Raw genomic sequence first — 23,838 nt, 5'->3', positions numbered from 1 at the left:
ATTTAAAAGGTCTCTCTCTGCACAGTGGAGAAAAAGAGCAAGCAACAGCAAGTGGCCACCACTTACCTCTGCCTCCTTTTTCTTTTTCATCATTTTTTGAGCCTCAAGTGCTTTCAAAGTACGATTTGATTCAGGCTTAGGGATCTGTATAATGGCTGCTTGAATTTTGGCCATTATCTCATTTTGTCGTCTTCTGTTTAAAAGTTGCTGAGTATGGCATACATATTAAATTATTTACTCATTTTGTCAAAATAATAGGCATATAACTTTTGTTCAGATATAAAAAATACATAAGTTGAAAATTTCAGAATTTAGCAATTAACAATGCACAAGGGCTTACAATTCTGTAATAATTAGGAAGACATTATTCAACACTATTTACATTGAAAATTATGATACTAACACACAATACTGAAATGCTAAAATTGTCACTAAACATTTATGCATTGTCATTATGTGTGTTGGTGCAAGAATAGTCAGGGACTTTAAATCCAAAAAAAAAAAAATTATGATTTTTTTCCCCAATGGCACCTTCATGACTAGCCCAATTACGAGAAGAAATTCTTTCTTTCAGGAATCCCCTGAATACTCCGTAGATCCAACTAGCTTCCACTAGATAAGTCAGCCTCCCCAAACTGCCCACCTACACATAAGTTCAGGGACAGCCTCAACTGCTGGCCTGACAACAAAATCTAAAGCATCATTGGATTATCTCTTTTTTTAAATTTTATTAATTACACTTCATTCACTTTGTATCACCCCATAAGCCCCTCCCTCCTCCCCTCCTGGTCCCACCGTCCCTCCCCCTTCTTAGAACAAGCAATATTTATTTTGAGGACAATATAAGCAGAATGATTTAATTGACAGAGGAATGTCTAAAATATGATTAAATATTTAAAAACTAAGTATCTTATGAAAATGACACACATGACTTTAATAAAAAGCCTTAAATTAGAACTAAATTCATTAATTTCTACACCCAAAAATATGAAAATTAAATTTAACCACCAAAATGCAGAAGTTATCATTTTAAAGTTTTCATTTCATTTTCAAAAAATATGTTTATGTGGATTTTTATTTAATGTTTGTATGTTTGTGTTATGTGAATTTTCATTTAATTGCTATATGTTTATCTTCTTTCTTAAGAAAATGAGGGATCTACAGGGTTTGTCTCTTGTCTTATTTACTTCCTATGACCAATTTTCCCATTCTCTCTTCCATAGTAATTCAAAGTATCCAACACCCTTTGTCTCTTCTTTCTCTAAAGATTTCCTGCATTAGACTTGGCTTTTCAAACCTTGACTGGCTGGTTCAAGACAGATGAATCCCAGCACCTGACCTCAACTTATACACTGGACTTAGAGTGACTGCCCTTTCCCTACCGTGCACAGGCATTGAAGAAGGATTCTGCCCTCCTCAAATAACAGAAGGCTTTCTATAGTTTGCCTCTCAAACGTTTTCCTCCTTCCCCAAGAGAAGCTGCCTCCATTCAGGATTTATTAACTTCTTATCATTATAATCAATTTAAGAAGCAAGTTTCAAATGTAATAGAAGAACCATAGTTCCAATGCCTGTAGTTAGCACATGCCATGCATCCAGCCATTTGACATTCTCTTAAAAGTCTTTAATGATTTGACGGGTTTTTCTTCCCCCACGTCTTTAAAGACACAGATCATTAAAGACTTGAGAAGCAGCAGCAGCTTACACAAAGCAGTAGTCAAGGCTGTGAAGTGCAGATGCCTAAGATAGTTGGAGATGGAAGCAAGCAGAGAAGTAACCTATCAAAAAGAAATGGATCAGGAGGTAAGAGACGGGGCATTGCAGAAAACAGGGCAGAGAGGGGCGTGGGAAGTGTTTCTTCTGTCTTCCACAGGGATACCATGGCTGAGGCCCTTTGACCACTAGTGTAGCCAAAAGCAAATCCTTTCTCAAAGAAGCCGAGGCACAAATTCCATCCAGTGAAGGAAATAAAGTTGTCTCTTCAGGCAGTGAATCACAAATGCAGGTGAGGGTGAGTAATAAAAAAGATGGAGAGGAGAAAATATGGGATGAGGGGGTACAGACAGGCAAAGCAAGACTTGCATCACAACATGCAATCTGCACAGCTGCATATACAGTGTGTGCTTACTACAGGCAGAAATAAATCACCAACGGTATACTACATACTAATGAATTTTCAGGAAAAAAAATGTTCTATAGGACCTTTTCGATATTAAAGTGTCTTTGCTCTTCCTCGAGTTTTTGAGATCTTTCAAGCTTCTCAACATGCATTCGAGCAAGCTCTTCTTTCATTTGTTTACATTTTTCCTGAAACCTGCATGTAACCCGCATCAGGTTGAAATCAGTTTGGCGTGGTATCAGATTTTTAAGTCTCTAAATGAAGAAAGCATTTCAAAGTTTCGGTTACTAGAGAATAACAGGTAGACAGTCATTGCAATCACATAAATTTTTGTATTAAAAATAAATCGATACTTATCACTATTGTTAATTAAAATAAATTAAAACTATACTATTATCTTAATCACTAAAATCTTTAACTGTGTATGGACAGCATATATTTATATCCTTTCTTACAAAATAGTGTCATATATGTTTACATTTTTGCCTGCTCTTGATTTCCTTCTTTCTTCCTCAGTCACAGACCTTTTTACTTTTGATTTTTATAGAACCTTCAGTTCTCTACCCAAGTCATTTCCTCAATTAACAATTGTCTCCATGTCTAAAAATGTATTTTATACTTCCCCGAGCTATTGATTGCTTTTATTTTCTTATTTCCTTTACCTCTGTGTTTCTTGAGAAGATATTCTGTGCTACCTTCTTCCTCATCTTTAAATCACTATGCCATAAATCACTCTACAGAAACATTTTTCCCTTTCTAGCATCCAATCATGGAGTGGGCTGCGGCTTTCCTGGTGTCATTCTTGTACAAGTGAGAATGGTATAAAATGGGAACTTGATGAATACCTACATAATGGATGATTGACTTTAGAAGTTCGTACAGTTCGTTGTACCTTGCCTTCTTTAAGTTACATAAAAGTCCCGTGTTGTGGCAGGTGGAAATACTCATCCTCATTTGTGCAGATGGGAAAACTGAACTGGAAGTTTCTCAGTGGCTGAGCTGAGTTTACCAAGCTTGTACATAGGAAGAATCCAGAACTGAGTTACTAAGCTTTATGTCAATTCTCCTGTCTGCCTGCCCATGGTTTCTCAGTTTAGTTTGCTGCCAGAGTAACAATGGTATCAAACTAAAGTAACACAGTTAGAAAATGGAGGTAGCTTTCAAATTTATTATGCCATTGTTACCTTGTAAATTAAAAATTAAAGTTTACCCATGTCCATTGCCACTTGGGGCTTTGTATGAGTGCAGCACTGACCACTAATCCAGAAGCCTGGAAAAATTAGCAGTTGGTACTTCACTCACCTAAAAAAAAATACCAAAGGTACTGGAGAAAACTGCCAACTAAAAAGTGCTAACAGTGCATGGAAACACATTTTCTGAATATTTACAATGCTCAAGTATTTTATTAGACATTTTTCGTGAAGCTGAGGCACCCAAACATTAAGACCACATGAGAAATCCATAAGGAACAGGAAGTCAGCAGTATAAAGACCAAGAGGTTAACACACGTGTCCTAGTTGTTACAAAGAAGCAATCCATGTTAGCAAGGTAGACAGCAGGAATAAGAAAGATGTGTCTGTGAAGGAGGAAGATTGGGATGTCTGGGTAGAAGACAGGGCAAAGACAGTCTAGACTTAGTAAAGACACCCTGTAAATGAACATTAAAGTAGTAGACTTGAGGCTGGGTAGCTCAGCGAAGTAATATTGAGACTTTTCAGTGAATGACTGGAATTCATTTTCAGGCAGAGATACAATATCTATCTATCTGCCTTTATATATATATATATATATCAGAAGGAGTCTGTACCAAGGATCCTCACTCTAAATATGTGACTATTTATATCCATATATATCTGTATCATCTATATCTATCATCTATATAATCTATCAGAAGGCGTCTGTACCAAAGAGCTTCACCCGTTAATGCTCATGAGGCACTCTAGCATGTTGCTGCAATTGCCGCTAAGGAAATCTGAGCCAACACAGTAGCAGGAGAAATGGAGGAGAAAAGAGCAAGCATAGAAATTAATGGAATGTATATAGACTTACTTAGCAGTTTATATTTAGGGATAATTATATATATAGTCCATAAGTATATGCACATAATAAGAATTAATGAAAAAGAGGGCATAAATTTGGACAAGAGCAAGGGAATATTTTAGAGGGATATTTTCGAGGGCAGAAAAAGAAAGGAGAAATGATATAATTATGTTTAATCTCAAAAATGAAAAAGTACCGGAAAGAGGAACAGACTTAGATAAAGTGTCTGTATAGTGGATAGGACAGGGAGAGAGACAACAGGGGTAGATGAACAGGTTAAAAACATTAGCATGAGATAACACCCAGGATGGCTGGTAACACAAGCCACTCAGTGGAGCTTCCCCAAACCTACAACTGCTCAGCCAATTCTCCACATCAGCCTTTCCCCATGGGAAGGCCTGTTGGGTCTCACTCTGTACTCACCTCTCGGAAAGCTTCACTTTTGAGGGCCTGGAGCCTCACGTTTGTCTGGGGTTGCATGGTTTGTATCTCCAGTCCAGTCAGCCCAGATCTTTTCTTTTTCTGAAGAGCAATGTACAGTTGATAGAGAAGTTTTGTTGCTGCCCCGGGCTTCTCTGTGATGATGCTCTGAGCAACATTCTGATCAAACTGCACACCCAGCAGGTGAAGGGTTGGCTCCAAGCGGGAGAAATTGTTCAGTTTGGCAGTTGAACCCCTAAAAGTGATGATGTTCGCAATTATACACCAAATGAGAGACAAATACCAAACGTCAAAAATACTGTTATGATACAACGCCATGAATTAATCAACCACTCTTAATTACTTCCTTTTTTCTAAATAGCTAGGTAAGGAAAAGGCATGGAGATTCCCCCCATTCGTCATGTTTACTTGAAGAAGCGAGCTAAAATTCATTAATTTTCTCTATTTAATGCTGTAAATTAACAATAAAATTATGTATAGGAAGTAAGCACAGAAAGAGACAGCCAAATGTATGCTGCTGAGTAGATAAAATGACTACAGTTTTGAAAACTACATTTTATTCTAAAGGCAAAATTGCAGTATAAATGTCCATTGCATTGTTACCTAAATTAGTCCTAATTATTCCATTGACATGTCTAACAATGATCCTCTCAGAATCTCTCAATAATACTTCATTAAATGACATTAGCTATGGAAATTATTATGTTGCCCTTTCAGTGTGTGGTTTATGCTTTTTGTTTGAAGTGCAAAAGTCTATCTTTTGAAATTTTATTATTTTTAATGATGAAATTCAACATAACCTTACACTTTAAGAAACTAATGAACTTGTTTATTTACTCCTCAGCATTTTATTAAATAACCACATTACTGAGTGCCTACCTATTTTTTAAATTTAATTAATCTAAAAAATGTATTGACGTAAGAAGCTAGAGAGATAGCTTAAGGTCACTAGCTGCACTTCAGAGGACACAGGCTTGAGTCCCAGCACTCAGGTGTCAGTTCACAGTTATCCCTAACTCCAGTTTCAGGGCATCTACATGCCATCATTTGACCTTGGACACCAGGCATTCATGTTGTGCACATACATACAGACAGACAAAACCTCATGCACAAAAAAATTAAATAAAAATTATTGAAGTCTTAAAAATGAACTAGATGTAGTTCATTACTTTTAGGTGTCCATAGTTAACAAGAAATATATTTGAATAAAAGGGAATAAAATTAGATGTTGCTTCAGAAATCTCAAGTGGTCTTTGACTGTTAGTAATGAACTGAATCTGGTGATGGAACACTAGAGCTATTCAATTCCTTTTCAACTGTTGTAACTCTGTCATCAATCCAGACACATCTATCAGTTCTAGGCTTCGGCCTGGATTCTTCTGATCTTAGCTTCCAAGATTGAAATTCCTTCTTTAGTACAAAAAGAATAATGAGTACACCTGACTGTAATCAAAGTTCATATCAAAAGTTATTCCTCAGACTTGAGAACTGCCATGCAATTGAGTTGATTGTGAAAAAGTGTGCGTGGGGTCTTATGTGTACATTCCCCACCATACATATTCAGAAAGATGGGCCTGGGAGGTATCTATCCACACTTAGGTTGTGTCATGTTTTGGACTTCAATGTTTAGAGACATCATAATTCAGAAAAGGGAATACAAAACTCATCATGAATAATTTCCAATTTTCTTCAAAGCTTAGTCCTACAATTCTAAGGACTAACCCCCCTCCTCTCATTTGTTATCACACAGCTTCCTGAATGCAGCGTTTGACTGTTTAATATTATAGTCTGGCTTCTGGTTTGGTTTTAAAACGGCATTAGTGAATTAGCCCAACTAACAAAGATAAAATAATAATCCTCTCTAGAAAATTTAATGAATATTCTAAATTCCCAATCAGTCAAACATTGAGGAATGCAACTTGAGGAACCTCAGGAAATTTGTGATTGTTAAGGCATGTGACAAGCAGTGCAGTAAGAGAACCCGCTCTTGTTTGTGAATACAGAGAAACACCTGGGACATCTGTGCTTTGGAGACAGAGCATATGATGTAAACTGTGACCTCTGGGGGAACAGGGAATGAGAACTGGGAGAAGTTTCCTTGCCCTCAGCTTATAGTCTTTGTTTGCTAAGGGACTTAGGTCTCCTCTGCTGCTTGCCACCAGGTCACAGAGCAACATGAGAAGGGCCACCCTCTGAAACATATTTCTGTATTTGCTATTTTCCCTTTTAACTAATCTGCTTTGGCAAAACTAACACCATTTTAAAGCAAATAACTTGCTAACATGTCCCCACCATATTCCCACCGTCCCTTCATGTTCCCAGAGTTAGACAAGTTATTCTTAAAATTAAGTCATTTCTAAGACATATAATTTCATGTTATTAGCAGCATATAATTTTCAAATTTTATTTGATCACTCTAGGGGGAAGGTGATCAAAGAGCCACCATTGAGTTCATGTCAGAGACAGCCCCTGTTCCCCTTACTAGGGAAACCACTTCAAGACTGAGCTACCATGGGCTACATCTGTGTAGGGGTTCTAAATTATCTGCATGCATGGTCCTTGGTTGGAGTATCAGTCTCAGAAAAGACCCCTGGGCCCAGATTTTTGGTTCTGTTGTTCTCCTTGTGGAGCTCCAGGTCTTTCTATCTCCCCCTTCTTTTGTAATGTTCCCTGCACTCTACCTTAAGTTTGGCTATGAGTCTCTGCATATGTTTTGATACCCTGCAGCTCAGAGTCTTTCAGAAGCTCTCTGTAGTAGGCTCCTGTCCTGTTTTCTCCCTCTTCTGATATCTACCCTGTTTGTCTTTCTCATTGGAACAGAAAAAAATAAATGCCAAGAGTTAAGACTGCTTGTAAAATTAAGAGGTTTTAAAAAGGGTGGTCTTTTAGTTGGATTTTGAGAATGAATTAGAGGTTTTCAAGGAAAAAGTGAAATAATAATAATATGCAAAGATACATGTCTGGGTTTCAGTGAGAATGGCCCCCACAGGCTCAGCTATTTGAATACTAGGTCTCCAGTTGGTAGAACTATTTGGAATGGACTGTGAAGTATAGTCTTGCTAGAGGATGTATGTCACTGAGGGTGGGCTGTGAGGTTTCAAAAGCCCACAGCATTCCTACTTAGTTCTCTCTCTCCCTCTCTCTCTTTTTCTCTCTCCCCTCTCCTTCCTCCCTCTCCTCTCCTTTCTTTCACCCCTCCTGCTCCTTCTACCTCTGTGCCTTATGCCTCTGTATCAAAATATAAGCTCTGTGATCTCTAGTAAATTCCTTTCCAAGTTGCCTTAGTCATGGTGTCTCTTTACAGCAATAGAAGAGAAACTAAGACAATATATGATAAAATAAAAACACATGCTGTATGTATAGACAAGTTTTAGTTAGAGTTCTATTAGTGGGTAAGATGTTTGAAATGTGTACCCTCTTAGAATTTACCTAGAGACTTTAACATTCCTTAATTCACTATCCCCCCTGCCAAATTACTGAAATTTCAGTAAACTTGCAGTTGGACCAATTATACCCTCAAGATGCATAAAAGGAACAGGATATACCTAACAATGCAATGTTTGAAACACAAAGAAACTGGCACCAAGGAAAACATTGCAAAAATATGTAACTGTGAAATATGAGCTTCTAACATGCATAAAATGATAAACAGAAGTATTGGAAATCTGGCTACATTTACATAAGCATAGAGTAGCCTATGTGTATGAGATTATCTGAGAGCATGAAAGAAGTTCTGGAATTCTTATGCAGAGGAGGCTGATCCAGCTTCTATTAGTGGATGTAAAGGTGGAAACAAAAGGGATATAAGGCTAGACTGTCAGGCAGAGGCAGTAGCTGAGGAGAACTGTGAAAATGTTGAACAACATCCCCTGAGGGAGATTATGTGACATAGCATGGATTAAAATATCCCTATGTCCTAGAAGCTTAAGTAACAACCTAGAAAGGAACACTACAAAAGAGTTTAATGGTATGAAAATATATTTATGGCTTCTGTTATGCCATAAATTCTTTCCAGTACAGCTAGTATAATTTAGATTGATGAAGAAGTGAGTCACCTATGAACGAGATGTATCAGATACTACTTGGCCCAGAACAGCTTCATTATAGGAATGTTTGAGGGGAGGTGTCAAGTCAGCACTGATTTGTGCTAGCAAGAAGGGGAGGAGGAATGGTTGGTGAAGTGATTTCTGTGAGATCATGAGAATCTGAGTTGCACTCTCAGAATTCAAGTAAAGATGCTGAATGTGGTCCTCCACACCTGTGATTCTAGTGCTAGGAAAATGGATACAGGAGGAACCCTGCTGTTTAAGAGCTAAGCATCCCAGCTTACTTGGTTGAGTCCAACTCAAAGAAATAAGGTAGACTGTTCCTAAGGAATGGAAGGAGAACTGGGCTTGTCCTCAGGTCTAATGCTCTCTCTCTCTCTCTCTCTCACACACACACACATGCACGCACGCACACACACACGCACACACACACACACACACGCACACGCATGCACAATCACCTTTTCAGAACTGTGAAAACCAGAAATCAGACAAGGGCTTGCAACAATTCAAAGTTCAGTGACTTAAGAATGTGTCCACAAGATGTACCTACTGGTGTACTAGTGACACAAATACTATAGAGGTAACCGACCACTGGTTTCATATTGGATTTCAGGTCCACTGTGTGAGATAGTTTTCATACCTGACACCATTAATGAGGCCAAGAACATGAGACTAGTCAGGTCACGAGCCCAGGGAACACTCCCTACTATTTTTCTGTTAAATGGTCACAGCAATAAAATGACTCTGGCTGGCATATTTGTACACCCATAGACCAGAGCATCACTTAACCCTCATGAGAGGAGATTATTTTCTTGCAGTAGATGGTAATTCATACAGAGATGTATACATAGTTAATGTCAAGAGAGCAAGAGATTTTGAAGCACTCAGCCCCAATTTGATTCTCTTTATTACACCCCTCCCTTCAGTGTTCAGGGATCCATGCTGAAGAGGTTGTATGAAGAGTAGAGAGCCAGAGATTGTGGACAACTGCAAGGAAACTAAGACATTGATGAAAGTTTACATATGAACTCATAAGACACTGTGACAAAACAAGACCCACACAAGGTCAAACACGACAAAATCTTAGCACAGAGAAAGGGAAGTGGGTACAAAGTCTCACTTTAACAAGAAGCTACTGATAGGTGCTAAGAGAGGAAAAATCAGTTTGTTTCAACTGAGGGACACAGGGTACGTCAAATATACTTCAGGGCAGGCCTCACGCTCAACAGTAATTGACACAAAAGGCACACCATGTCTTTTTAGTATGTGCTCTTTTGTTACTGTTTTTAAGAGAGATAAAGAACACAAAAATAGTTTTAAATATCCAAAAAAAAAAAAAAGAATAGATTTCAAATAATCAGTGGTACATGTTCAAGATTCTAGCTGCCTCTCTTGGTGCTATCAGCTGAGCCAAACAGGAGCCTTCTTTAAACTAGAAAGATTCAAGAATGAGATATGTGTTGAGCCTGAAGCTCTCATGGTTCCTGGGCATCGATCTATAAGGCCACTTACATGTGTATGAGAGTATGGGTTCCGCAAAAGACTTGAGAATTTTAAATATGTCACATCTCTCTCTGGGTTAACGTTTTACTAAACCAACACAGGAAATAGTGAGTAAAGCAGAACTGGAAATTTCCAAAGGAAAATGCGCTTCGACAGACCCTTACACAGAATCACTCATCAAAGGCAAACATGTTCAGAGTGCGCATTAGCTAATCACTACATTATCTGGTAGAGGATATAGGTACCACATCTATCGAAGAATAGAGACTTTACAGAATTTGTCCCAAAAGTCACTAAGGAAAAATTAAAAAAAAAAGTTAAAAAGCAGCTGAAACTGCATTAGCAGCAGATAGCAACTACAGACAAAAATATAGAAATCTGAGTTAGCACTTTGGTACTTTGAATGAAATGTTCCTCATAAATCTTGGACTTTTGAAATCCTGGTCCCAAGTTGGACCAGGTTGTTTACAGAAGATTGGGAGGTATAGCCACTGGAATCCAGCTTTGAGGTTTCAAAAGACTTATACAATTTTGAGTGAGGCCTGCTTGTTCCTTGTTTGTAAGTAAAGATGTGCGCTCTCAGCTGCTAGCTACTCCAGCACCATGCTTGCAGGCCTGCCTGCTTCCATACTCCCTACTGTAATAGTAATAGACTCGCAGCTCTCCAGAATGGAACTCTAAGCCTAAATAACCTTTTTCTTTTAAATGTTGCCTTGGCCCTGGTGCTGTCTCAAAGCAACAGATAAGTAACTAGGACAATGCATTATATTATTTTCTATGCCAATGCTTAATAATTATCACACATGCAGAAAAACAAAGAATGGTTCACTGAAGCATATGAAAAAGACTCAACAGAAACTCCCTGACAAAGCCTGCAAAAGATTTTGAAATAGATATTAAAATATTTTCAAAAGTTGAAAGAAACAACTTTTTAATTTGAAGAAAGAATGAGGAGAAATCCTCAACAATAAAGAAATAAAAAGTATAAAAATGAGAACCAAATAGAATTTCAGAGTTTAGAGTTACTACGGGAATTCAGCCCAGCTAGTATGGTTAGCAGAGACCAAGACTCAAGTTATACTGCGATGAGACATTTACCACAAGAGTTCAAATACACGTTTAAGTGTACAGAAGAAAAAAAAAAACCTGAAAGGTACATTAGCTGAAATTATTTAGGAAAAAGACAATAAGAAAAAAATAAGAAATGAGTACAACTAATGCACAAGTAATCAAAAATATTTAAATTGAAATTCAACCAAATGAAAAAGAAATATATCTCAAGGACATCACAACTAAGTTATAATTTAAGTTACACAGTAGAAAAATATTTGCAAATTATTTATCTGATAAACTTACTGAAGAATATGAAAATAACATAGATCAACAATGAAAATGCAAGCAGACTTAAAAACAGGTAGCATATCAAAACAGACATTATATCAGTGAAGATGAATAAATGAATAACTTGCAAATGTAAAGATATTTAATATTATTAGAAATCAGAGAAATACAATTTAAATTCACAATGCAATACAAGTTCAGCTATAATGGGAGGAGAGGCAGAGAGGAACTGGGAGAAGTAGGTGGAGGAGAAACTATAATCAGAATATATTGCTTGAAAAATCTATTTCTCATAAAGATATGAAAAAAGATAATCACAAATGTTGATAAGAGTATAGTGAAGCTGAAACCCCCATATACAGCTACTGTAGATTTTAATGGTATGGTTGCTTTATAAAACAGCTTATGTATGCTTTCTTATATATTAAATTATGTTATATATGATATATTCACACACATATATATCACAGAAATACCACTCCTAAACATATAGTCAAGAGGAATAAATACTCAAGAGGAATAAGAACATACTCATGCACAATAAAACATCCATAATAAATAATAACCCCACTGGAAAAACTCAAATATCTACTGATAAACAAAATATGACATGTCATACTCATGCAATTGAACATTACTAGTAAGTAAATAGTAATGAAGAAAGAGGCACATAGATGAGACTTGAAAATTCACCCTAAGTGATAAAAGCCAAATAAATATGCCCATTTTCTGACTCCTTTGGTAAGCACCATATATAACAAGTTAGTCCAGAGACAACAAGCTTTCAGGCACCAGGGCCTGAGTATCACAAATAAGTAACTATAGTAAAACCAAGGGCAATGCATGCAGAGGACCTAAAACCCCGACTCAGATGTAGCCCACAGACTCAGTCTCCAAGTGGTTCCCTAGTAAGGGGAGCAGGGACTTTCTGGCATGAACTCAGTGGCAGGCTCTCTGATCACCTCCCCCTGGGAGGTGCAGCCTTGCCAGACCACAGAGGGAGACAAAGCAATCAGTCCTTTTGAGACCTGATAGGCCAGGGTCAGATAGATGGAAAGGAGGACCTCCCCTAGCAGTGGACTAGGGGAGGGGCATAGTGGGAGAAGAGGGAGAGAGGATGGGATTGGGAGGAGAAGAAGGAAGGGGGCCACAGCCAGGATATAAACTGAATAAATTGTAATAAATGATAATAATAAAAAAGAAACAAAAACACCCAGTCACATTGAGCCATAAACTTGCAAGTGATGAATTACAGCCTAAAATTATTCATCAATATTATTGCTAAGACAAAATTGTGTACTTTTATTAGTAGTTAAATGTACTATATATTTTAAAAACACAAATATTATTACTACTTGTTCATCAAGAAAACTACATTGCATTCTGTTTCTTCTCCTTACTGAAGGAAGAACAGGCCTGGGAGATGGCTCAGCAGTTAAGAGTGCTTGCCACTCTTACAAAGGACCTGGGTTTGAGTCCCAGCACCCACATGGTGGCTCACAATCAGCTGCAACTGCAGTCCCAGGTGATTTGACACCTTCTTCTGGCCTCTGTGGGCACTGTGTGCATGGAGTTCACAGACAGACAAGTAAACATTCACACACATAAAATAAAAAACTAAAAATTACAAAAATAGAAGAACATTGAATTAACAAAAAGGGCAGGGAGAAATCTGGCCTAAGGCTCGAAGGAATTAAAATGTGACTTTCTTCTGAAGCATTCTTGTTTCAAACACATTTGTTGTTCTCCTTTGGATTCTTAAGACAACAAAAGTATTGACTTTCTTTTTTTTTTAAGGATGGAATAACTTTACTAACCTGCTCTCTGAAAACTCTGAAAAATCACTCTGAAGGTCAAACTTGCACAGAACTTCTCCAATTAGATAGCCATTAGAAAATGCCTTTGCAAATGACTTGGGACCTGAATTTTAAAACATTGAAATAACATAGTAAACACAATGTTATCATGTGATGTATATATAATCAAACTAGCATAACAAAACATAAACACACAATGTCTTGAATATATTTATAGGAACATCTCTTAACAACCAAAGTAAAAGATTTAACAATAAACATTAAGGTCTCCAAAGACAAACCAGTAGCTAATGATAAATACATTTTTTAAAAGTAGAAAATTGTTTCCAATTAACATTAACCAAAACACAATACAATTAAGATATAACTTTAATCTAAAACAACCATAAAGGTATTCCACGAAACTATGCTCTAAATACTTCAGCTATGTCTTTAATCTACAGGTATAGCAATTCTGTCCAATTGCAATGTAATCTATTTTTCTTTAAATACAGATTTAATTTTAACCTCTAAATTAGTGGAAATTTTACTAAAATTATCTGTGCTTTAAAAAAAAATCCTTACTGACCACAGCTGGGATCTTATTTCATGGTTCAGAGTGGTCATCAATGTTCAGTTTATATGCAACGAGATGATGAGAATATTTCAGAACAGAGAGTGCTCAAAGAATGCCTAAGAAACAATCTTTAAATGTATTCGGCATTCTTGACGATGCAAGTTCCCCTTCCTGCAGTCAGAACGGTTCAGAGCAACAGCAACAACAACAAAACTGCCAACAAGTGCTGGTGAGTAGACGAGGAAAGGCACACCCTTAGTCGGTGTTGTCGACTCTGCAGACTGGTTGCGCCACTATCTAAATCGGTGTGGAGAATCCTCAAAATTCTAAGACTATGTCTACCGTATGACCCAGCTATGTCACTCCCTGACATTCTTGAAGGACCTCACATCCTAGTCCAGAGATACTTGCTCATCAGCTATATACATTCTCGCTCTAGTCATAGTAGGCTAGCTAATGGAAACGATGTAAATGCCCGCCGACTGATGAGTGGACGACGAAACTGTGGTACAAATAGACACTATTCTATTCAGCAGGAGAGGAAACTGAAATTGTGGGGTCTGCAGGCGGATGGAGGGAACTGGGAACATTTACAGTGAGGTAAGCCAGATGCGGATGTGTTCTCTCTTATTCTTTCTTCTAAAATGTCCTTAGGTGTGGGTGCAAAGAGATTGGTGGCAGGGGAATGAGGTGATCCATTCACAAGGCCCCACTCTGTGCCACTATAAGCATTTTTACATCTGACCCCAGCACATAATTTTATATGAAAATTTCTTGATTTTTTTTTCTCACACAACTTAATATTCCAATTTTTAGGGTGATCCAACATGATAATGTCTGTTACTTAAGGACATCTCCTTAAAAATCGTGAAAGGTCTAGCAGTGATTAGTGGCCTTCAGTAAGCTTGATCATTGTTTCAAGGTTATTTACCACAGAGCACGCTCATTCAAAGCTGATGGATTTAGGCTTCTAGTTAGTCATACCTGTCCTTAAGAAACCATCTTTAAAAAGAGGACACCTCTGGCAGGACAGTTCATAATTCCTAGTACACACTACTCCATGAAATGTACTTCATGACCAAGGTGCCCGATGTCCTTATTTTAATATGGCCCCACCAAAGAACCTTGTGATGATTGGGGTTATCTTTCATTAAATGTCATGGGTGCCATCTGATACGATTCTTTGGTAACCTAAAGCTAATAAAATCCCAAAGGCTCCTTCCTCCATAGTCAGACCTGTGCCATCATCCCCTCCCACACAGTTGTCACTTTCTTTACCCTTGAAGATCTCCTGATGCACACCTAGCTGTTCCCTGGCCTGGATGCCAAGCACTGTCCTCGAGGGTCAGTCTATCTCTATTGTTAATTGCACACTTCTTGTCAGTGTCCTCACTACTCTTTTCTGTAAAATCTCTACTCTCTTAGTTTTCTAAACAGCCATTTAATCTAGAGGCATCGCCAGACTAGATATATCTTTCTTCCTAGGCTTTTAGGGTTTGGGTAAAATTTTAAAGTACACTGCTTTCTGTTCATAAGTGGTTGCTCTGTCTCCCCCCTTCACGCTCCGCTCTGCAGCTTGCACTATGCTTATTTATGTCACACCAATGCTTGGAGGTCAGCCCATAAATAACTAGGATACAGATTAATACTATCCTGTCAGCCGTGATATAGCAGATAAATGGTCGGTAGCAAAGTGTTTGCTACAAAAAGGATAAACTTAAAAATAAACTCATAATTCACTTCCTTTGAAATGGCATAAAATACTAATCATGCAACTCTGATAAAGTTAAACTCATAGAAAGAGTAATCAGTTATTTATGTCACTGTCAGAATAATTTATAGTATATATAATTTATATAATACATATAATTTATATTTATTATATAATATTTATAATTTACAATATAAAACATTGGACAGCAAATTTTTATACATAACGGACTTTGATTTTATTGTGTGTCAGCTTGACAAGAAGGTCACAATGAATAAAAAATATATTAAGTGGGAAGAGGAACAAAAAAAGATTGTTCAAAAATGGAACAAACAGGAAAAATACACGAAAGACATGAGGCAGAAAGGAAAGGGGAAGGAAAGCATGGCTGTTGGAGATGTAGATTAAAAGTGAACACACCATTCACATATTAACAACACATAACAAGCCAAAGAGAAAGGAAGGAACATAAGGAGAAGGTAGGTCAGGGAGAGACATAGTAAGAAAAACAGGACAAGCATCTCTCCCTTTTGTTTTATTGTGTTTTTCTCCCCACTAAGGAGAATGACTAATTCTGTAGCAACCGCCTCCATAAATTAATCTGTACAGGACAATGAACAATAGATAATATAAGAAACGTGGCGGGGCACTTTTCATCTTTAACACAGATTCTCTTTCATCTAAGATCGAGGTGTTTTAGTGGGAGCTCAACCCCACCTGCAGCCATGGCCTGGTTCTCATCGTTGAAACTGACACATGATAAAAATTTGTAATGTGGTCCTCTGCGATAAGTCTGTTGGGCTCCAGCAGCAGGTGAAATGGCTGTGTGATTCTCTATCAACTCGGCCCTGCACTAGTTGGAGAAAACATTAAAACCACACACACTTCAGGGTGGTGGGAGGGGCTTTGTTTTATTCCTGGTCTGTGTGTACACCGCTTAACCTTACCTAATTAAACAGCCATAGTTTTTTATGTGTAAAAGAAAATGGAACCTAGTCCACAAAGAATTACTTGAAAATTAAATGAGACATTGCATGTAAAGTACCTGAGGTCATGAGAGAGCCACAGTGTGTTCAGTGATAATGTTATTGCCATCATCACACTCTTCTAATTTAAGAAGATGGGTCATATTAGTTATGCAGGACACACACTCAGTAACAGACCTTCAGTGATGATGTCACAAGCATACTCCTTCAAAGGCGATTTCAGTGCTCAGTAAGCAAACATCTGACAGTTGCCCTGAAACCCAGATGTGAGCTCACCCTTAGGCCCAGGTACACTGTAACACCTTTACCATCCTGGTCAATCATCTAAAGTCAATTGATTTTAACAAAAAAAGTGTTGAACTGTTTGCATTCAATGAGACAAAGAAACATCAAAGAACCCCTTGACACTTCCTGTCAGCTATTTCAACAAAAGAAATAAAGGACAAAATTTCAAGAATTCTGGCTTTTGGTTTGGTCACAAGACTGGAACTTGTGCCACTTTGTGCTCACTGGCCTTTAGATCTTTTGGACAGATCAAAGACCCTGTCTACATCTCAAGTGCATGCTCTGAAATCAAGCAAATTTACTTTCCTTTGAAAGAGACAAAGGCCACTCTGGCAGCTGGGAAATAGCCTGCTTCTATGGGGCCTTGGCATTACTTAGAGCTGGCAAGCACTCACAGAAATACCTTGGCTTTCTTCTGTTGAGCATAACCAATTTCACAGCACAATAACTGCAGATAAGGCTGGATTGTGGTCCCCATGGATCAAACAACAAACCTACCGCTACTGTATCTGAACTCGGACAAAACCAAGAAGCTTTCCAAAACCCTAATGTGACCAAACCTCTCCTAATCTGGCTAGTGTAAGCGTTGGCTCTTTCCTTGCTGCTTCTCCTATAGCTAGCTATCACATTAAGAAATATAGAGACTTTCCTAGTCTTTGAAAGGATTGGATTCACGGTGACTACTGTTTCCAGGAACCCTCCTCAACACCACCAGGAGCCTGAGTCCTCCCTAACACTGTCACACAGAGGAGTTGCACACTTTCTCACTTTGCAACCACTCAAAGAGCCAGGGTCATCCAGCCACAGCTGTGTCCAGTGGCTTTCGCCTGGAGTAACTTGACCATTTTTTTCTTCATATAATATGAAGATAATATAAGGAGGGTTGACCTTTGCAAATTTCTCCACTGAAGGAAGGTTTTATCATAATTCTCACAGTTCATTATCTGAAATGAAATCTTAATCTTCATGTCATAGAATTTTAATGATGAAAATATTTGGTGTCATTATTTTCACACAACTCAGGTCTTAAAACTTTAGGTCTGGTTCACGGGATGCTTTCTGGTTTTAGACCTGCTATGTTAATGTCTAGTGAAAGGATTCTCTGTTTCAATAAAGAAAAATGTTGCTTAGTAGCTGGAAATACAGATATATTGTTGCCTACCAGAAACAATATGGCTTTTAAAGTCCCTGAAGCTGAAATATCAGAAATGTGTAGTGTAACAACACTTTGTTAAAGGGGAAGGGACATAGGGACAGCCATTTTCATAATGCTAGCTGTAAACCAAGCCCTAAGAAGATATGACTTAATTTATGTATTAATACAACAAAGAAGAATTAAATAATTTCTTGTCTTTGTTCAGTTTCTGTTATTGTAGCAGAACAACACAAGACAGGTACTTATTTAAAATCTTTTCTCACATTTCTAAAAGAAAGTTCTGTACCAAGGTGCCAGGACCTGGCCGAGGCCTTCTGGCTGCATCACAACGTGCTATGTGGTGCAAGTGCAGAGGAGCGCTTAAGACAGACACAAGAAAGAGACCGACGCATCTCTCCATCAGGGTCCCAGCCAAAGAAAAGTTAACTCTGCAGGAATGAGCTAACTCTGTGAAGGGAGATCCCACAAGACCCAAACAGCCCAGAAAAGGTACTACTATGAGAACCATCAGGAAGGCCATCATAAAATATGTATTAAGTAGGACTATTTATATAGCTCCATTTTAAAAAGTAAAACTTGAGATTAAAAACAAATAAACCTACAAAAGTATCTAAATAAAGTATAACCAGCTGGGCATGGTGGTGCAGGGCCAGTACTCCTAGCATACAGAGGCTGAGTCAGGTGGACTGTCATGCATTGTAGGCTACTTAAAGCAGGGATGGAAGATCGTGTCTCAAAAAAGCCAGCCAAATGAACTGCAAAGGCTGCCCATATAATTTAAAGCAATTCTCAAGAACTACTAATATTTCACATAGAAAGACTAATATTGGCATTTGTGAAAACCCACCCACATTAATTAGGATCTTAGAATATCTCTAAAAACCCAAAACTGAACTACATTTAAAAATATGTAAACAATATTCTTTGTGCATTTTGATTGACGATATAACAATATATTATAACAACAGAAGAATGTACAATGATTGAGACTTCAGGAGTTTTTAGTTGTAGGAGGAAAGAGAATGCTTTTAAATAGTGTGTCTTTCTTAAATATTGTGGGGTGGGAAGCAAATATAATCTAATTCTATATTCTTCAATAAATTGATAAAGTGTGTCTACCATAAATCAAACATTAGCTTCATTTGAGGATTATTCTGATAATAGATCATTTTTTAATTTGTGACAAGCAATTTGATTTACAAATTTGTTTTCCTCTGAGTGTGCCAGGGAAAGTTATGTACCGTGCTAACTCGCTAATAATGCATCGTCTAACGGCCTTCTTCCTCTAAGAAACTGTTGCCCCATTCTTTTTTAAAAACTTGCTTAGATTAGCAAAATCAGTCAGAAAGCTGAGGTTTTAAATGTTCAAGCTTCCTTTTAAGACAGAAATAGATCAAAAGTCATGATTTACTTTTGTTTCATTCATATATTATTGTGGAATATTTTATGTGTCAGGAACTGTGCTGGGCACCATTTTAAAGCAAGAAACAGAAAAATGTTAAGATAATGTTAACTAAGTATCTAGCACTGGCCAGCACTGTAACTGTGATCATTAATAATTTTATCTTATAAATAAAATAAATCATTAATAATTGTATCTTCCCAAATACACATTAGTCATGACTTCACTGGGAAGAAAAATAAGACCTGGAGATTATTGTTCCTATTTCTGCTCTGAAAACATAGAGGTATGTATTTACTGAATGCAGCCTTCCATTTGTTGTGCCTTTATTAGTATTAATTATAATTTTTATGGCCACAGATGAAATTAAGATACATATAATTAATTTACTTAGGTTTTTCAATTTATCCATGGTCAGAATCCAGGAGACATGCACTATTACTATCTTTATGATTAATCTGCTTTATGCAAAGAATTTGAAGCCATGTATCTTAGTTTGAGTTACTATTGCTATAATAAAACACCGTGACCAAAATCAAGTTGGGAAGGAAAGGGTTTATAAAGACTTATACTTCCAAATCCATAGTCTATCACTGAAGGAAATCGGGACAGGAACTCAAAGCAGGGTGAGATCCTGGGAAAATGATTCAATTAAATATATCATATTGAAGGCTATTAGGTTTTCTTGACTAGATTGGACTCTCCCTCTGTTAAAATGAATCAGCTTTGCAGGGATTCCCAAGAACATGCACTGCCACTTGCTCACGTGGAAGGTAACTATGATCCATTGAGATTATCGGAATACCTTTTCTCTACTGTTGATAAACAGGGAAGCTCTGGACCTAGCTTTCAAGACAATCTGGAATCAATTCACTTTGGCTATCTCCCAAACAAATACATATTATTTAGCATTATCAAAGCACTTACATGGTAACCTCACCTAGTTTGTGTGTTTCACAAGAAATGATTGGACTGAACCACTCTATCAAACACGAATAATCCTACCTTTGCTGTTTAACCATCTGGGAATTGACTTATGTCTTGAAATCTTAAAACTTGCCTCAGAGGTTGAATAGTTAAAATTCAACACACACACACACACACACACACCAATTAGATGATAACCCTTAAAAGTGAGTTTAAATGAATACTTGGAAGGTAGATCAATTGGTCAACAGATATTAATAGATAGATACTCTTAACTGTAAACACTAATAAAAAAATAGAGTACCTAAAAGCAAAAGTAAAAAAAAAAATTAGGCTTGTATCCTAGCTCTACATTCTATTAAATGTGTATCACTAACCAATTTCCAAATAGTCTCATTATCATCTTTGTTTTGAGACTTTGCTCTTATGCTTGTTTTAAACACCAAACTAGTATAATAGTCTGTGTTATAAGTATATAAATATAACTTAATTTTCTTATTATTTCAATTAACATATTTTATTTGAGAAAATATCTTTTTAAAATCTCATAAAATATTTCATTGCAAAAGCATACATGTTTTAACTCAAGTTTTTTCCTTTTATTTTTCATGAAGTTTAACTCACACTTTGAATTTCTCATTTCAGCACTATATTGAAGCAACACAAGCTCAATCTAAATAATGGAAAAGCATGAAAGAAATATGTAAATCGCTGCCTCCTCAGGGTAGCCAGCATTGATAATTCTAGATTATATCATATAATTCTAGATTATATCTGTACATACTTTCATTTATGTTAGTATAAATAACAATATAAAAGTTTACAAACATGTTAACAAGTCAGTACAGCACAGTGTATGAGCTCTATTCCCCAATGGCTGTGAATGTTTTTATATGTATATTATCTTTGATAAAACCATAATTATGCTAATTACATTAAGCTACAACATTTTTAATCAAAAATACACAAAAATCTGCCATGTCAAAATAGCTATCCCATTTGTTCAATAGTTGCACAGTATTCCATGGTACACAAAAACATAGTGTTAAATGATGTGCATCTATTAATAAGCTTAGGACTGTTCAGATTGTTTCTGTACCAGAATCAACATAGAAATATAGATCTTTCTTCAAATATCCTTATATGTTGATGCTTTTTAAGGTGACTGAAGATGCAGTGATATTTTGTACTCACTATGCCTGTTCTAAGTATTATTCAATGCTTTACATGTATTATGTCATTTAACCTTGATACTGATAAAGTGTCATCATAAATGCTGTGTTTAGGTACAGTGAACTTTAGGCTACAGGTTAGTAAGTGGTGAATAAGAGATTTAGAGCCAGAAAGTCTGGTCTCTAATTCCTTCCTCTTAACACAGCTCTTCCAGAAACCACAAAATTGCTTTCCTCAACTTACACTGTTTCTTTATATCATAAGTTTTACAAATTATTCAGAATCTTCCCACACACCCACAGAACAGCTTATCCAATGAAAAGGCATCTACAAGAATCAGTGTTTTCCCTCAGGTACACAGCAAAGCCATCTCCATAACAAACACAATTGAATATACTCTCTGTGCTCTGGATAGCCCTTTACATGGCATAATTTGTCTACATCAGAGGCTGTCTACTTAGACATCTTGTAGCAATTGGGATTCAGAAATGGCTGTATTGCTGATGTTTAAAATGAAATTAGTGTGGGGTGTCTCTGCTAACAAGTTCCAGATTTATACTGCAGGAAAATAGATGCTGGGAATTTTCCATTCATAGCTTGTGGTGTTACAATTTTTATTTAAAATGTCTCCAGGCTTTTAATCTTCACAGAATGAAGTCATACCTTCTTTCCAAACCAAATTACTCATAATTATTAGTATTATAACAACAGCTAGTGTTTTCATGTTTATGATAATTTTATTTACTTTTTTCCAAAAGTGTTTTACTCTGCAAGGGTCCTATGGACTTGAGGAAATGGTGTGGATCTCATTATAAAATAAACGAACAAACTTAAGCTAAGAAATGTGTAGCTGTTGTCCAAGAACAGTTCAACTTTAGGCGAAATACTGCCTCTTTGGACAATATGGTGAGAGAGGAAAAAGAAATGTTAAATGCTAAATACTGACCTGAGTTTGGCCTCATATTTGAGCAGAGAAACCGAGGCACGAGGAGACAGACAAGACAGAATTTGCTATTGCTTATAGCAGGGTGGAGGTGGTTTGGCAAACAACAATCTAATGTTTATGTCTCAGGAAATGTAACTTGGGATGCTCTTCGTTGCAGACCCTTGGGCTGGTAGGCGATATCTCACCCCTGCACAAACACTACTCTGATCCAGCAAGTTCTAGGTCTGACCCAAGGCTGGAAACCGCCAACTGCTCCCATTGATAGCTGCTGGCAGAGAGGCAAGAGCTCCTCTCGAAAGTCAGATTGAAGTAATTAGTCCTGAAAACGTCTTGCCTGGGGGAAAATCCATAGCAATTGAAAATGAGCTCCTAATGAAGAGACAATAATCCCTCTCCCGGAAGAGGAGGAAGATCACAGTGAAGTGCTGGCTTTGGAAGTGTTTGGTTGTCACCAAATCTGAAGTGTTTGTAACTTCCTGGGCCGTAAGAATTTAGGAGCTTTGTGTACAGCTTCATGCCATAAGGTTAGCTGAGAAAAAAGTAAATGGTACCTCAAAGGGCTAAAGTTTGTAAGCTGAGCTTAAAGTTCCTGACTGGAAAATGTTAACATATTCTACATTTGCTGTTAAACAGGGAGAGTGTATGAAGGAAACACAGAAAAGAGTTGTAATTCCCGAAACACTCCCTCTCCATGGACTTGACCTGTGCATCTTGAGGAAGATGGCACGGAAGCAAAGCGAGGGTCACACTACAGACAGGAGCAATGTCTTCTCCCCATAGGAGCAGACCAGTACGTCGAACTTAAGCTTTTCTTAGGAATACGGACTAGGTCAGAAACTCTGAGGGCCGAGACTGACTGAGGATGGTAATGAATAAGAAGGCCCCAGGGAGGCTAGGTAGCACTGAGGGGTGCTAGCCCGCACTGTGGGGCGCTGCTAGCCACTTAGGTGGCCTCTTTCCATCAGCGCGCCCTTATGCTCCCGTCATCTGCTTGCCCCTTGGCTGTGCTCACTCACTCACGGTCCGGGACACCTTCAACTCCTGGTTGAGCCACTGGCACAGGATCTCCGACATAGCTCACTGGCGCCTTTGACCGCAAGCAGGTGCTAGGAACTTGCTAGGAAGACAAGTCCGCTGGACTGCGTCTTCCTGTCGCCCAGGGCAACCAGTTGCTAAGGAAGCGCATCCAGGCCAGAGCTAGGTAACCGGCTCACAGACAAGGAGAGCCAGGCCACAGCCATAGATACCAGAAATTGTTGTCTGCCCCCTACTGGCTTGTAAGACCCCGGAGCTTGTGCTATTGCAGAGGGTTCCAAGAGCCTGTGCAGCAACTATTACATTAAATAAAAGGTTTCTGTCCCCGACGGTTTGATCCCACAGCTTGCT

At 37.7% G+C, this 23,838-nt stretch overlaps 1 protein-coding gene across 1 annotated transcript in view; it reads right to left on the bottom strand.

Moving 5' to 3' along the window:
* The window catches only part of Spef2 (sperm flagellar 2), a 209,068-nt gene extending 185,542 nt beyond the window's left edge, over window positions 1-23,526 (bottom strand). Inside the window, exons 1-5 of the mRNA XM_055601065.1 lie at window positions 23,469-23,526; window positions 13,311-13,413; window positions 4,583-4,835; window positions 2,203-2,373; window positions 67-207 (exon numbers count right to left, since the gene is read on the bottom strand). Coding sequence (XP_055457040.1) covers window positions 67-207; window positions 2,203-2,373; window positions 4,583-4,835; window positions 13,311-13,413; window positions 23,469-23,526 — 726 coding nt within the window. The remainder of the gene's footprint in view (window positions 1-66; window positions 208-2,202; window positions 2,374-4,582; window positions 4,836-13,310; window positions 13,414-23,468) is intronic.
* Window positions 23,527-23,838: the final 312 nt, after the last annotated feature.

This window comes from Psammomys obesus, unplaced genomic scaffold (assembly GCF_907164565.1).
Source record: "Psammomys obesus unplaced genomic scaffold, mPsaObe1.curated_primary_1811, whole genome shotgun sequence".
NCBI lineage: Eukaryota > Metazoa > Chordata > Mammalia > Rodentia > Muridae > Psammomys > Psammomys obesus.
This window is presented reverse-complemented; position numbering and strand designations above follow the sequence as displayed.